Raw genomic sequence first — 11,994 nt, 5'->3', positions numbered from 1 at the left:
ACCATAGCCTAACATATTATAGCAGGTTCATTACTTTAGTGGCAGACCATAGCCTTATCACGACCTAAACATTTTATCTTTTGAAGTGTACCAGATATTATTTATCTGAATACTGATATAGCTTCGACTAAAGATTTTGTAGTGGTGTGTTTGATAAACGGCTCTAGGTGTTGTGTTTGATATTGACATTTTTATGGTGTATTTAATACATAAACTTGTAGTAATATGTTTGATACATCACATTGTTGTTATATAGATATGATAAATGACATTTTAGTTGCATGTTTGATACTTGACTTTGCAGTTGTATGATACACAACCTTGTTATTGTATGTTTTATGTTTGACTGTGTGGATCTATGTTACATGACCTAATACGTGTGTGTCAGACACACGACCCAATAGTTTTGTTGATGACAACCAACTTGTTAACAAATCAGCCAAAACTTGACTCAACTATTCTTTTGTCTAACAAATGACGTACATTTTGTCTTAATACAAATATCATTCAACACTATCGTATTAATTATACAGTTTTGAAATGTTCAAGGGGGACTGCAGTTCATTTGTCAGTTTCAGTATACACAGCATTGCTTTGATACCAATTACGATCTTAAGCTTGTTTAAACGTGTTAAACGTGACCGAGTAGTAGAGCTTATGATTTCTAACCCGAAATCCTCGAGTTCAATTCACGTGTCTGAATGTGTAGGACTACTTTAAGTTCACCATACTCTGATAGGTACCTGACTCAAGTCAGTGACACAAAGACGGCTGTGCTTAGTGCTGACCACATTATCTCTCTATTTGATGAGGTTATTTAAATCTCCTTCATTTTCCCTAAGTGTCTTGGGAAAAGTTAATGTTGATTATAAAACTCTTAACGACGTATTTGCAGGTAAACAATGTACGAATGTTTTTCTAGACGTTCTAATCGAGTTAAAGTAGACGATGATTTTGATAGTGGTGTTGATAGTTTCTGTTACAAAAAAACACTAGTAACATACGTGGGTTATGAGTAAACTAACATATTGGGGTAACACTCCATTTTAGCGTAGTTTGTTGCCCGTTTGATATTCCTTTCCAGTTGACTGACAAATTTTAAAACTAATTTTATTTGCAATTTACTAAGTTTTACTACCTTTTGTTTTAATTTTACTAACTTTTACTATCTTTTTTTTACATTCTACTAACTTTTAATATCTTTTATTTTTAAATCCACTAGCTTTTAGTATTTTTTATTTTTACATTCTACTAACTTTTACTATCGTTTATTTAAATTTTACTAAATTTACTATCTTTTATTTAAATTTTACTAATTCTACTAAATTTTGCCATTATTTCTTCAATCCAAACAACTCCAGGAAAGTATTTCTGAACCTGCTGCTCATCTTAAAATAGACGATGATGTTGACGCTAGAGTTAATGGTTTCCGCCACAAAAGACACACAGTAACAGATGAAAGCAACGTCAAAATATTGTCCCGACACACTTAGCTCCTGGACCAGACCAACGGCTGTCAAGATGGCCGACTGTGGGATCAAGCAGACGACAAATATAACGGACACCGTAATTAACATGACAACGACTTTCCTCTCTTTGTTTGAGATTTCAGCCTTTGGCTTTCCCGAGGCGCCGGTTGCTGTTTTTCTCCAAGCGGCTTTCGTTTTTAGTTTTATCCCTGTGATTGTCGTACAGGTGATGATGATGAAAAATGTAAAATACGGAACGAATAAATCTGTGATGAAATAAGATACGGAAAAAACACGCTGTGCGTTTTTCGAGAATGCAACGCCGAGGTAAGTTTTGTTGAGTTTGGATGGAAATTTCCATTGGAAATAGCCCGTGTACATGATAGGAAAAATGTTGAAAATCGTCACAAAAAAGACAAGTACGTTGAATGTAAAAGAAACATTTCTGGTGATGATTTGTTTAACGTGTAAGGGTTTGACCACACAAAGACATCGCTCGAACGCCGCGAAAGCTGTGATGAACCCGGTGACCCGGATGAAGTAGTTGTGGGGGTAGAAGGAAATGACCCGGTTGACCTCTATGACCAGGAAGTTGACGTCAAGAGACAGGAAGAACGGGTTGACCATGACGTTAAACAGCTGTAGAGTGACCAGCGCACCGATGTCACTGACAGCTAGGGCTGTCAGCGTGATGTTGACGGTGTCGTCGAATCCTTGTTTGATGAAGATGATGATGGTGATGATGTTGCCTATGATTCCTAGAGTCCCTACGATCTCACCAAAGACTAAGGAGCACGCTATCATGACAGCACCCACTACACTGGGGTCAACCACTGGCACCGTGGAGGCAGGTCTTTCAGTAGAGCTGGCTGGGACTTCCATCCTGGTTTAAATGTAACAACAAATTCAAGAAACTAAAAAGACATTGTAGTCTAAAACTCAAAACACTACAACTGTTAACCTGAAGGTCTTAAGTTCGGATCCCAGGTCGAGTATGTAGGACGTCCCTGAATCCAGCCAGCTAGTAAGGACACCTGGCTAGCTTTAGGTTAACTAAGACGGATGGCAATCGTGCTGGCCACATTATTTCCCAGTGTGCTGATGTAACTGAATCAGATGAACTCTACTTCACCTACACCAAGTGCATTTTGCATGGACGGGAAAAAAATTGGTACGATCTCAAAACGCGCCCTATTTCAACATTTTAGAAAATCCAAAACGGTTTTTATACCCGACACTCTGACACAAAGACATAGACACGTTGTCAAAAATTGTAAAACAGACTATTACTGAATGGTGATTTTACGAACTGAAATAACGATAACCACTGAAAAGATTTCGTATTTAGTTAACTACATCAGTTAATCCTAGTCTGTAATTATAAGTTTAAATTCCATTAGTCTCTAAAATATGTAACAAAGCCAACAGACGTAAAGATTACTATGCTTTTAACATCTAATCTCCTAAATTCTATTTGCTCAAGATTATTCAACCTGATATAATTATTTACTTTCATCCATTTATTCTTCTCCATTTTCGTTATTAACAATGCAGTTAGTCAACCTTACACCACCTTGTCCGGGTTTAACACAATTAGTAACTCCATTAGGAACTTAACGTTTCTCAGTTTCAGTACATGGAAACCTATCAATCTAAATCTGTATGAACTAGATACATTAAGTCGTTTCATAATTTTCGATCTATATTTGCTTTAGAGTGCTCTTGAGAACCTTAACTGAACCAATCTCTGTTATTGATTTTCATATTAAAATCTGTGAATACGCTAATGATATAACCTACATCAAGAATGTAGGCCTACTTTAATAAGCAGAAAAACTAATGGTTTAAAGATTTTGTCGATACAAGAAACGCTTCGATTTTTAGCAATGTTAACAGCTTTCCATTACAATTTAATAAGATTATGCTAAGTGGATTGTTAATCTTTTCACAGATAAAGTAGACTCCATAATTATGACATATATATTTCTGGTCCCCATCATATGAAGTGATAGTGTGGTAGGTAATATGCCTAACTTCACCGACGTATGTTAGGTACCCATTAGAGCTGGGTGAACTCTGGGACGTGTTAAAGTCACATGATCTATCTGTGATCCGAACTCGAGACTTTGGGGCTGTTATAATTTTTATAGAAGACACGGGCTGACAACCAACGCTCTACCACTCTACCTAGCCTTCATGTGTCTTCTTTATATTGATCAAATCTTTAAATCTTTACTAGTAATTGTATCCGATTAAATCACTAAAGGATTGAAGCTTAAAAATGTATTCGGCTTTTGTGCAGACTGTACACTTTTAAGCATATTAAATGTGTTTATATATATATATATATATATATATATATATATATATATATATATATATATATATATATATATATATATATATATATATATATATATATATATATACATTTATTTTATATATAGACTGTGTAAACCAATATTAACTATAAAAACTTAGTTAAAAGCAATATATATATATATATATATATATATATATATATATATATATATATATATATATATATACATATAAAACAACTTGTAAGATGTGTCAATGTGATGTGTTATGTTTTTAAAAAAAACATGAACATGCAGTCAGCGAACCACTTTATTGTATTTAAATAAAGCAATTATTGATTGACATATTGATTCTTTTAATGAATCTAGTTGATCTCTTTACTTGATAATGCTAACGTTTTACAGTAATTTTTAGATACCGCTTATTGAGTCAAATGATAATGACTTTGGAAATGGTAAATTAGTCGCCTATGGCATTATGTAATTGCACGATTTGGAATTTAATTGCAATTAAAAGATAATTACATAGAAAAAAATAAAGCTATTTAAATGAACGTTTATTTTGAGGTAAAAAATAATACGATGTTTAAATAAAGTTTATTACTTGTTAATTACAATTTTCAAAAAAAGAAGAAAAAACAAAAAAAAAAACAAGAACAATAATATGTCATGATTTTAATTTAAGACATACATAAAATATAATGTATGTTGATTGTTGGTTTCTAATCGCTATTTCTAGGATGGTTATCTGTTAATGCTAATTCTAGAGTCATCTTTTGAACATCCATTTTCTCAGTTAAATAAAATATAAGACAGTTTAAGATAGATGTAATAATAAGAACTGTAATGAATACATATATTCTAGTAATAAGAGTTAACCAACGATGAGTAGCCTATGAATTTATACCTGCACGCCTAAATGTATTGTATTTACATACACACACACACACACAACCACACACAACCACACACACACACACACACACATATATATATATATATATATATATATATATATATATATATATATATATATATATATACATATATATATATATATATATATATATATATATATATATATATATATATATATATATGAAACTATAATAATAAATATATTGTACTAGTATATTGTTTTTACCCAAGTAAAGCATTGAAGATTTTATTTTCATGTTTAGCCAACCTTTACTTAGAACACTACTGCAAGTTTTATAACCCACGTCTAAGATTGTTTATTTCTTTTGTTTGTTGGGAAAATCAATTAATCAATAACATACAGGACAAACACATTTTACAAGCGTTACACAGTTTTGTTATCAAATGATAAGCTGCGTCATAAAAAAATCTTATAAAGTCGACTAGAAGAAAGCGGAAGATGATGAAATGGTAAGTTGATCGAATGTGTTGTTTGAAATCAATGTAGAAATGTCTTAAACAGCTGCTGGGTATAACGTTACTATAATTGTTGTGTGTAGTGAGATTTAAGTCGTTTCACTTTCTGTTTGCCCACTTGATACGTACCAAGTCCTAGACAGACAAGGGGGTAATACTAACGGTAAATTATATATATATATATATATATATATATATATATATATATATATATATATACATATAAATAGATATAAACATATATGCATTATATATATATATATCTATATACATCTATCTATATATATATCTATATATCTAAATATCTCTCTCTCTCTCTCTCTCTCTCTCTCTCTCTCTCTCTCTCTCTCTCTCTCTCTCTCTCTCTCTCTCTCTATATATATATATATATATATATATATATATATATTCATTTAAATACACATAGACATAATGCATATATGTTTATATCTATTTATATGTATATATATATATATATATATAATATAATTATGTATATATATTTATATATCTATATATCTATATATCTATCTATCTATCTATATATATATATATATATATATATATATATATATATATATATATATATATATATATATATATCTATATATATATATATATATATATATAGATATATAGATATATAGATATATAGATATATAAATATATATACATATGCTTATTACGTGATATTATTTATTTCTATTTACTTTCACATCAGCCAACATGGTGAAACATCTCCTAATGTGTGTTATTGCTGTTACATTTTTCTTCTATGTTATCTGTAAGTAGGCTACATTATGCCAATACAAGTTTCTGATTATTATAAACAATAGACGTTAAAATAGTTACATGCAGTTGTGAATTAAGGGGTAGTCCATAAATGACGTCACACTCGTAGGGGGGAGGGGGGGTCCGTAATTTTGTGACGGCATGTGATGAGGGTAGGGGGGGGGGTTCAGATGGTGGGACGTCACATTTTTGCATTAACAAAAAGTAAAGTTGGAAAACGAATTTTAGCCTTTATTTCGCGTTTTAGAAAACAGTTTTCATAAATTGTAATAGGAATTGATTAAAATACTCTATGTTGAGAGATTTCAGACAAGATTTTGAAAATATATTGATTTTTTAAGAAAAATTTAACAGCAATTTTGAGGGGGGGGGGGGGTTGTAGGCTGAGGTGTAACGTCCTTTCAGGGGGGGGGGGGGGTCTGGCTTTTTGTGACGACGTGTGACGGAGGCGAGGGGGGAGGTAAAAATCGTCAAAAACATCGTCACGTCATTTATGGATGACCCCTAAAGTTAATTTGTGTTTCGAAGAGTCGTTAAACATGATTTATAACCATTGTTAAAGGAGCGAAGTTTGAATGACAACTTATTATTGGAAAAGTGTTATTGGAAAGCAGGCGTTATGGAAGAATTTAGTCAAACACTTAATTTGATGTTCTTTATTTAGTATTTACTCAAATATAACCCGGTTAATCTTTAAATAAAAGGTTGGCAGAACTTGATTTTAATTTGGTGCACTTCGTTTATCACCATATAAAGACTTACAATATTTGCAAAATACATTTATTATATTTGATTTTTATGATGTCATTCTCATGATATATTTTACATAAAATTTTCGTTTTGTGTCACTTCATGTGTATGTTGTTTGAAGTTACTAAATCGCTTCACACACATGTTAAATAGTATTAAGGATTGTGTCCTATGTAGATAACACATATACATACGGTTGAACGCTCTGACTAACGTTAAAAAACTAATGTGGCTGGGCATTCCGCTGACCACATTATCCTCTGTATGATGAGGATGGTAAAACAGATGGACTCTTCTTCAACTGCCCCATGTGTCTTTGGCTCGAACTGGGAAAGTTGATATTATATGGTGGTATGGTGGGTAAAAATGACAAACATATTTTTTTTTTTACGACTGAGTTTTCCCAATGTTTTGACAGTCTTTGTTTTAATTAAACCAGGTTCCGGCCTATCAGAGACAGACCCCTGCAGTAAAACCTGCTTTTTTATTCTATCCCCCGTATGTGGCAGCGACGGTCAGACCTACAGGAACCAGTGTAGCCTGGAAATAGAAGCCTGCAGGCATCCTGAGTTAAACATCACGGCAGTTAAGATGGGAATCTGCTAGTTGTCAGGTGGTCTGAATGTGTATAAATAGAGGAAGTGGCTTTGTTATTTACGTCATATAGATCTAGTTCTCATAATTTGTGAATGTGTATAGAGTAATCAGCTTCTTTATATACTGAATATAGATCTAGTTCTCAGAATGTTAAATTTGTTTACATGAAGAAGGTAGCTTTGTTAGTTACAGCAGGATATTATTGTTTATCATTTGTTATATCCCCAAGCTTGCATCAATCTACAAATTAGTGATTCCATACTTTAAAAAATTATATCAATTCGCATTTGGTTTTTTTTTTTACTTTTTTTAAAAAGTACATCATGATTTTGTTGGTAATTAATTTTTGATATACTAATAGCATAGATTAATGATAATTATCTTAATTGAATCGTAAATAAAACAAATATCAGATGATTTGTTACTTCTGTATTCTTGTTTTACTGTACTTCACATTTTAAAAAGTTCTATTTTTATTATTTTCAAGTACATCGCTACTTTTTGTGTCACGGGTAAAGTCGTGATGTGGTGAGGGCAGGGTGAGAATTTTTAGTGTTCGAGTGAAAACTTCTTTCCCTTCATGCTCAGTTGTTTGTTGGACGCGATTTTTCTCAAACATATTAAGCATTACGTGTCAACAGGTTATGTGTCATATGAGCACTTGATTTATGCCTGCTTTTCTTTTAGAATTTGCTTCCATAGCCTTTATCTATCCAATAACAAACTAGAAGACATCAGTTGCTTGATGTTGAAGATGTCTCTCCTAAAAGGGTTGCTGTTCCCAGCTAACGAGCCTCATCTGTCCGGGGATTTGAACTCGGGACATTTGAGTTACCAATCCAACAATGTCGACCCTGTCATGATGGCCAAATTTGTGTTTTCGGTGCTTTTCTGTTGACACTTTTATATTTTCCAAATAACATTGACTTTTATTACTTAATGATAACAATTAGACGAAAATGAATGCATTGTTAAGTATGTATATTACTCCTAACATATAATACGCCTAACATACTCCTTGTTTAGATATTTAACGATTACACCTACCTATCCATGGATTCCAAAGCTTATTTATTTTTTTTTGAAAATAAAATAAACTTTGATATAAAAAAGAAATTCAACATTTCCACAGCGCATGAATTATTTTATAATGATTTTTTTAAACAAAATTACAGCTTCAAGACAAATATTTAAAATCATTTTAGTGTCTTCACTCTCTTAAAATAAATTATATTCTAACAACACAATAAAAGACTGAAACAAAACTTGGACGAATACAATTGTGAAAAAAAAAATCAATAAGCGCAACAAATGTAAGGTGGTCGTCGATTTAATGTCTTCCTCACAGGCTGGCTTAGCATGTGTGAGAGGGGTTGTGTGGTATTTGTGTGGAGGAGAGGTTTGTGTTGTATATGTGTGTAGAGGAGAGGGTTGTGTGTGTGTGGAGGAGAGGGTTGTGTGTGTGTGGAGGAGAGGGTTGTGTGTGTGTGGAGGAGAGGGTTGTGTGTGTGTAGAGGAGAGGGTTGTGTGTGTGTAGAGAAGAGGGTTGTGTGTGTGTAGGAGAGGGTTGTGTGTGTGTGGAGAAGAGGGTTGTGTGTGTGTGGAGGAGAGGGTTGTGTGTGTGTGGAGGAGAGGGTTGTGTGTGTGGAGGAGAGGGTTGTGTGTGTGTGGAGGAGAGGGTTGTGTGTGTGTGGAGGAGAGGGTTGTGTGTGTGGAGGAGAGGGTTGTGTGTGTGGAGGAGAGGGTTGTGTGTGTGGAGGAGAGGGTTGTGTGTGTGGAGGAGAGGGTTGTGTGTGTGGAGGAGAGGGTTGTGTGTGTGTGGAGGAGAGCGTTGTGTGTGTGGAGGAGAGGGTTGTGTGTGTGGAGGAGAGGGTTGTGTGTGTGTGGAGGAGAGGGTTGTGTGTGTGTGGAGGAGAGGGTTGTGTGTGTGGAGGAGAGGGTTGTGTGTGAGGAGGAGAGGGTTGTGTGTGTGGAGGAGAGGGTTGTGTGTGTGGAGGAGAGGGTTGTGTGTGTGGAGGAGAGGGTTGTGTGTGTGGAGGAGAAGGTTGTGTGTGTGGAGGAGAGGGTTGTGTGTGTGTGGAGGAGAGGGTTGTGTGTGTATGTAGGAGAGGGTTGTGTGTGTGTGTGGAGAAGAAGGTTGTGTTTGTGTGGAGGAGAGGGTTGTGTGTGTGGAGGAGAGGGTTGTGTGTGTGGAGGAGAGGGTTGTGTGTGTAGAGGAGAGGGTTGTATGTATGGAGGAGAGGGTTGTGTGTGCGGAGGAGAGGGTTGTGTGTGTGGAGGAGAGGGTTGTGTGTGTGTGTGGAGGTGAGGGTTGTGTGTGTGTGGAGGAGAGGGTTGTGTGTGTGTGGAGGAGAGGGTTGTGTGTGTGTGGAGGAGAGGGTTGTTTGTGTGTGTGGAGGAGAGGGTTGTGTGTGTGTGGAGGAGAGGGTTGTGTGTGTGGAGGAGAAGGTTGTGTGTGTGTGGAGGAGAGGGTTGTGTGTGTGGAGGAGAGGGTTGTGTGTGTGGAGGAGAGGGTTGTGTGTGTGGAGGAGAGGGTTGTGTGTGTGTGGAGGAGAGGGTTGTGTGTGTGGAGGAGAGGGTTGTGTGTGTGGAGGAGATGGTTGTGTGTGTGGAGGAGAGGGTTGTGTGTGTGGAGGAGAGAGTTGTGTGTGTGTATAGGTGAGGTTTGTGTGTGGAGGAGAGGGTTGTGTGTGTGTGGAGGAGAGGGTTGTGTGTGTATGTAGGAGAGGGTTGTGTGTGTGTGTGGAGAAGAAGGTTGTGTTTGTGTGGAGGAGAGGGTTGTGTGTGTGGAGGAGAGGGCTGTGTGTGTGGAGGAGAGGGTTGTGTGTGTGGAGGAGAGGGTTGTGTGTGTAGAGGAGAGGGTTGTATGTATGGAGGAGAGGGTTGTGTGTGCGGAGGAGAGGGTTGTGTGTGTGGAGGAGAGGGTTGTGTGTGTGTGGAGGTGAGGGTTGTGTGTGTGTGGAGGAGAGGGTTGTGTGTGTGTGGAGGAGAGGGTTGTGTGTGTGTAGAGGAGAGGGTTGTGTGTGTGTAGAGAAGAGGGTTGTGTGTGTGTAGGAGAGGGTTGTGTGTGTGTGGAGAAGAGGGTTGTGTGTGTGTGGAGGAGAGGGTTGTGTGTGTGTGGAGGAGAGGGTTGTGTGTGTGGAGGAGAGGGTTGTGTGTGTGTGGAGGAGAGGGTTGTGTGTGTGTGGAGGAGAGGGTTGTGTGTGTGGAGGAGAGGGTTGTGTGTGTGGAGGAGAGGGTTGTGTGTGTGGAGGAGAGGGTTGTGTGTGTGGAGGAGAGGGTTGTGTGTGTGGAGGAGAGGGTTGTGTGTGTGTGGAGGAGAGCGTTGTGTGTGTGGAGGAGAGGGTTGTGTGTGTGGAGGAGAGGGTTGTGTGTGTGTGGAGGAGAGGGTTGTGTGTGTGTGGAGGAGAGGGTTGTGTGTGTGGAGGAGAGGGTTGTGTGTGAGGAGGAGAGGGTTGTGTGTGTGGAGGAGAGGGTTGTGTGTGTGGAGGAGAGGGTTGTGTGTGTGGAGGAGAGGGTTGTGTGTGTGGAGGAGAAGGTTGTGTGTGTGGAGGAGAGGGTTGTGTGTGTGTGGAGGAGAGGGTTGTGTGTGTATGTAGGAGAGGGTTGTGTGTGTGTGTGGAGAAGAAGGTTGTGTTTGTGTGGAGGAGAGGGTTGTGTGTGTGGAGGAGAGGGTTGTGTGTGTGGAGGAGAGGGTTGTGTGTGTAGAGGAGAGGGTTGTATGTATGGAGGAGAGGGTTGTGTGTGCGGAGGAGAGGGTTGTGTGTGTGGAGGAGAGGGTTGTGTGTGTGTGTGGAGGTGAGGGTTGTGTGTGTGTGGAGGAGAGGGTTGTGTGTGTGTGGAGGAGAGGGTTGTGTGTGTGTGGAGGAGAGGGTTGTTTGTGTGTGTGGAGGAGAGGGTTGTGTGTGTGTGGAGGAGAGGGTTGTGTGTGTGGAGGAGAAGGTTGTGTGTGTGTGGAGGAGAGGGTTGTGTGTGTGGAGGAGAGGGTTGTGTGTGTGGAGGAGAGGGTTGTGTGTGTGGAGGAGAGGGTTGTGTGTGTGTGGAGGAGAGGGTTGTGTGTGTGGAGGAGAGGGTTGTGTGTGTGGAGGAGATGGTTGTGTGTGTGGAGGAGAGGGTTGTGTGAGTGGAGGAGAGAGTTGTGTGTGTGTATAGGTGAGGTTTGTGTGTGGAGGAGAGGGTTGTGTGTGTGTGGAGGAGAGGGTTGTGTGTGTATGTAGGAGAGGGTTGTGTGTGTGTGTGGAGAAGAAGGTTGTGTTTGTGTGGAGGAGAGGGTTGTGTGTGTGGAGGAGAGGGCTGTGTGTGGAGGAGAGGGTTGTGTGTGTGGAGGAGAGGGTTGTGTGTGTAGAGGAGAGGGTTGTATGTATGGAGGAGAGGGTTGTGTGTGCGGAGGAGAGGGTTGTGTGTGTGGAGGAGAGGGTTGTGTGTGTGTGGAGGTGAGGGTTGTGTGTGTGTGGAGGAGAGGGTTGTGTGTGTGTGGAGGAGAGGGTTGTGTGTGTGTGGAGGAGAGGGTTGTTTGTGTGTGTGGAGGAGAGGGTTGTGTGTGTGTGGAGGAGAGGGTTGTGTGTGTGGAGGAGAAGGTTGTGTGTGTGTGGAGGAGAGGGTTGTGTGTGTGGAGGAGAGGGTTGTGTGTGTGGAGGAGAGGGTTGTGTGTGTGGAGGAGAGGGTTGTGT

General features: G+C 38.3%; 1 protein-coding gene and 1 long non-coding RNA gene across 3 annotated transcripts; one reads left to right on the top strand and one right to left on the bottom strand.

Moving 5' to 3' along the window:
* Window positions 1-1,334: 1,334 nt before the first annotated feature.
* Window positions 1,335-2,351, bottom strand: LOC131950444 (FMRFamide receptor-like). The gene has a single exon (XM_059312593.1). The coding sequence runs from the start codon at window positions 2,349-2,351 to the stop codon at window positions 1,335-1,337; it is 1,017 nt and encodes a 338-aa protein (XP_059168576.1).
* Window positions 2,352-5,244: 2,893 nt separating this feature from the next.
* Window positions 5,245-7,645, top strand: LOC131949751 (uncharacterized). Of its 2 annotated transcripts, none has more exons than XR_009388194.1 (3): window positions 5,245-5,348; window positions 5,907-5,969; window positions 7,167-7,645. It is a non-coding gene; the product is annotated as an uncharacterized LOC131949751 (long non-coding RNA). The 2 variants fall into 2 exon arrangements; XR_009388195.1 differs by having other exon boundaries at window positions 5,268-5,336.
* Window positions 7,646-11,994: the final 4,349 nt, after the last annotated feature.

This window comes from Physella acuta, unplaced genomic scaffold (assembly GCF_028476545.2).
Source record: "Physella acuta isolate Inbredline_101_S28 unplaced genomic scaffold, ASM2847654v3 ptg000063l, whole genome shotgun sequence".
Lineage (NCBI taxonomy): Eukaryota > Metazoa > Mollusca > Gastropoda > Physidae > Physella > Physella acuta.
The sequence above is the reverse complement of the archived record's forward strand: the minus strand, read 5'-3'. Positions and strand labels throughout refer to the sequence as shown.

What these genes read in the sequence shown, in the direction of transcription:
- LOC131950444 (XM_059312593.1), bottom strand. Translation starts at nt 2,351, where the DNA reads ATGGAAGTCCCAGCCAGCTCTACTGAAAGACCTGCCTCCACGGTGCCA.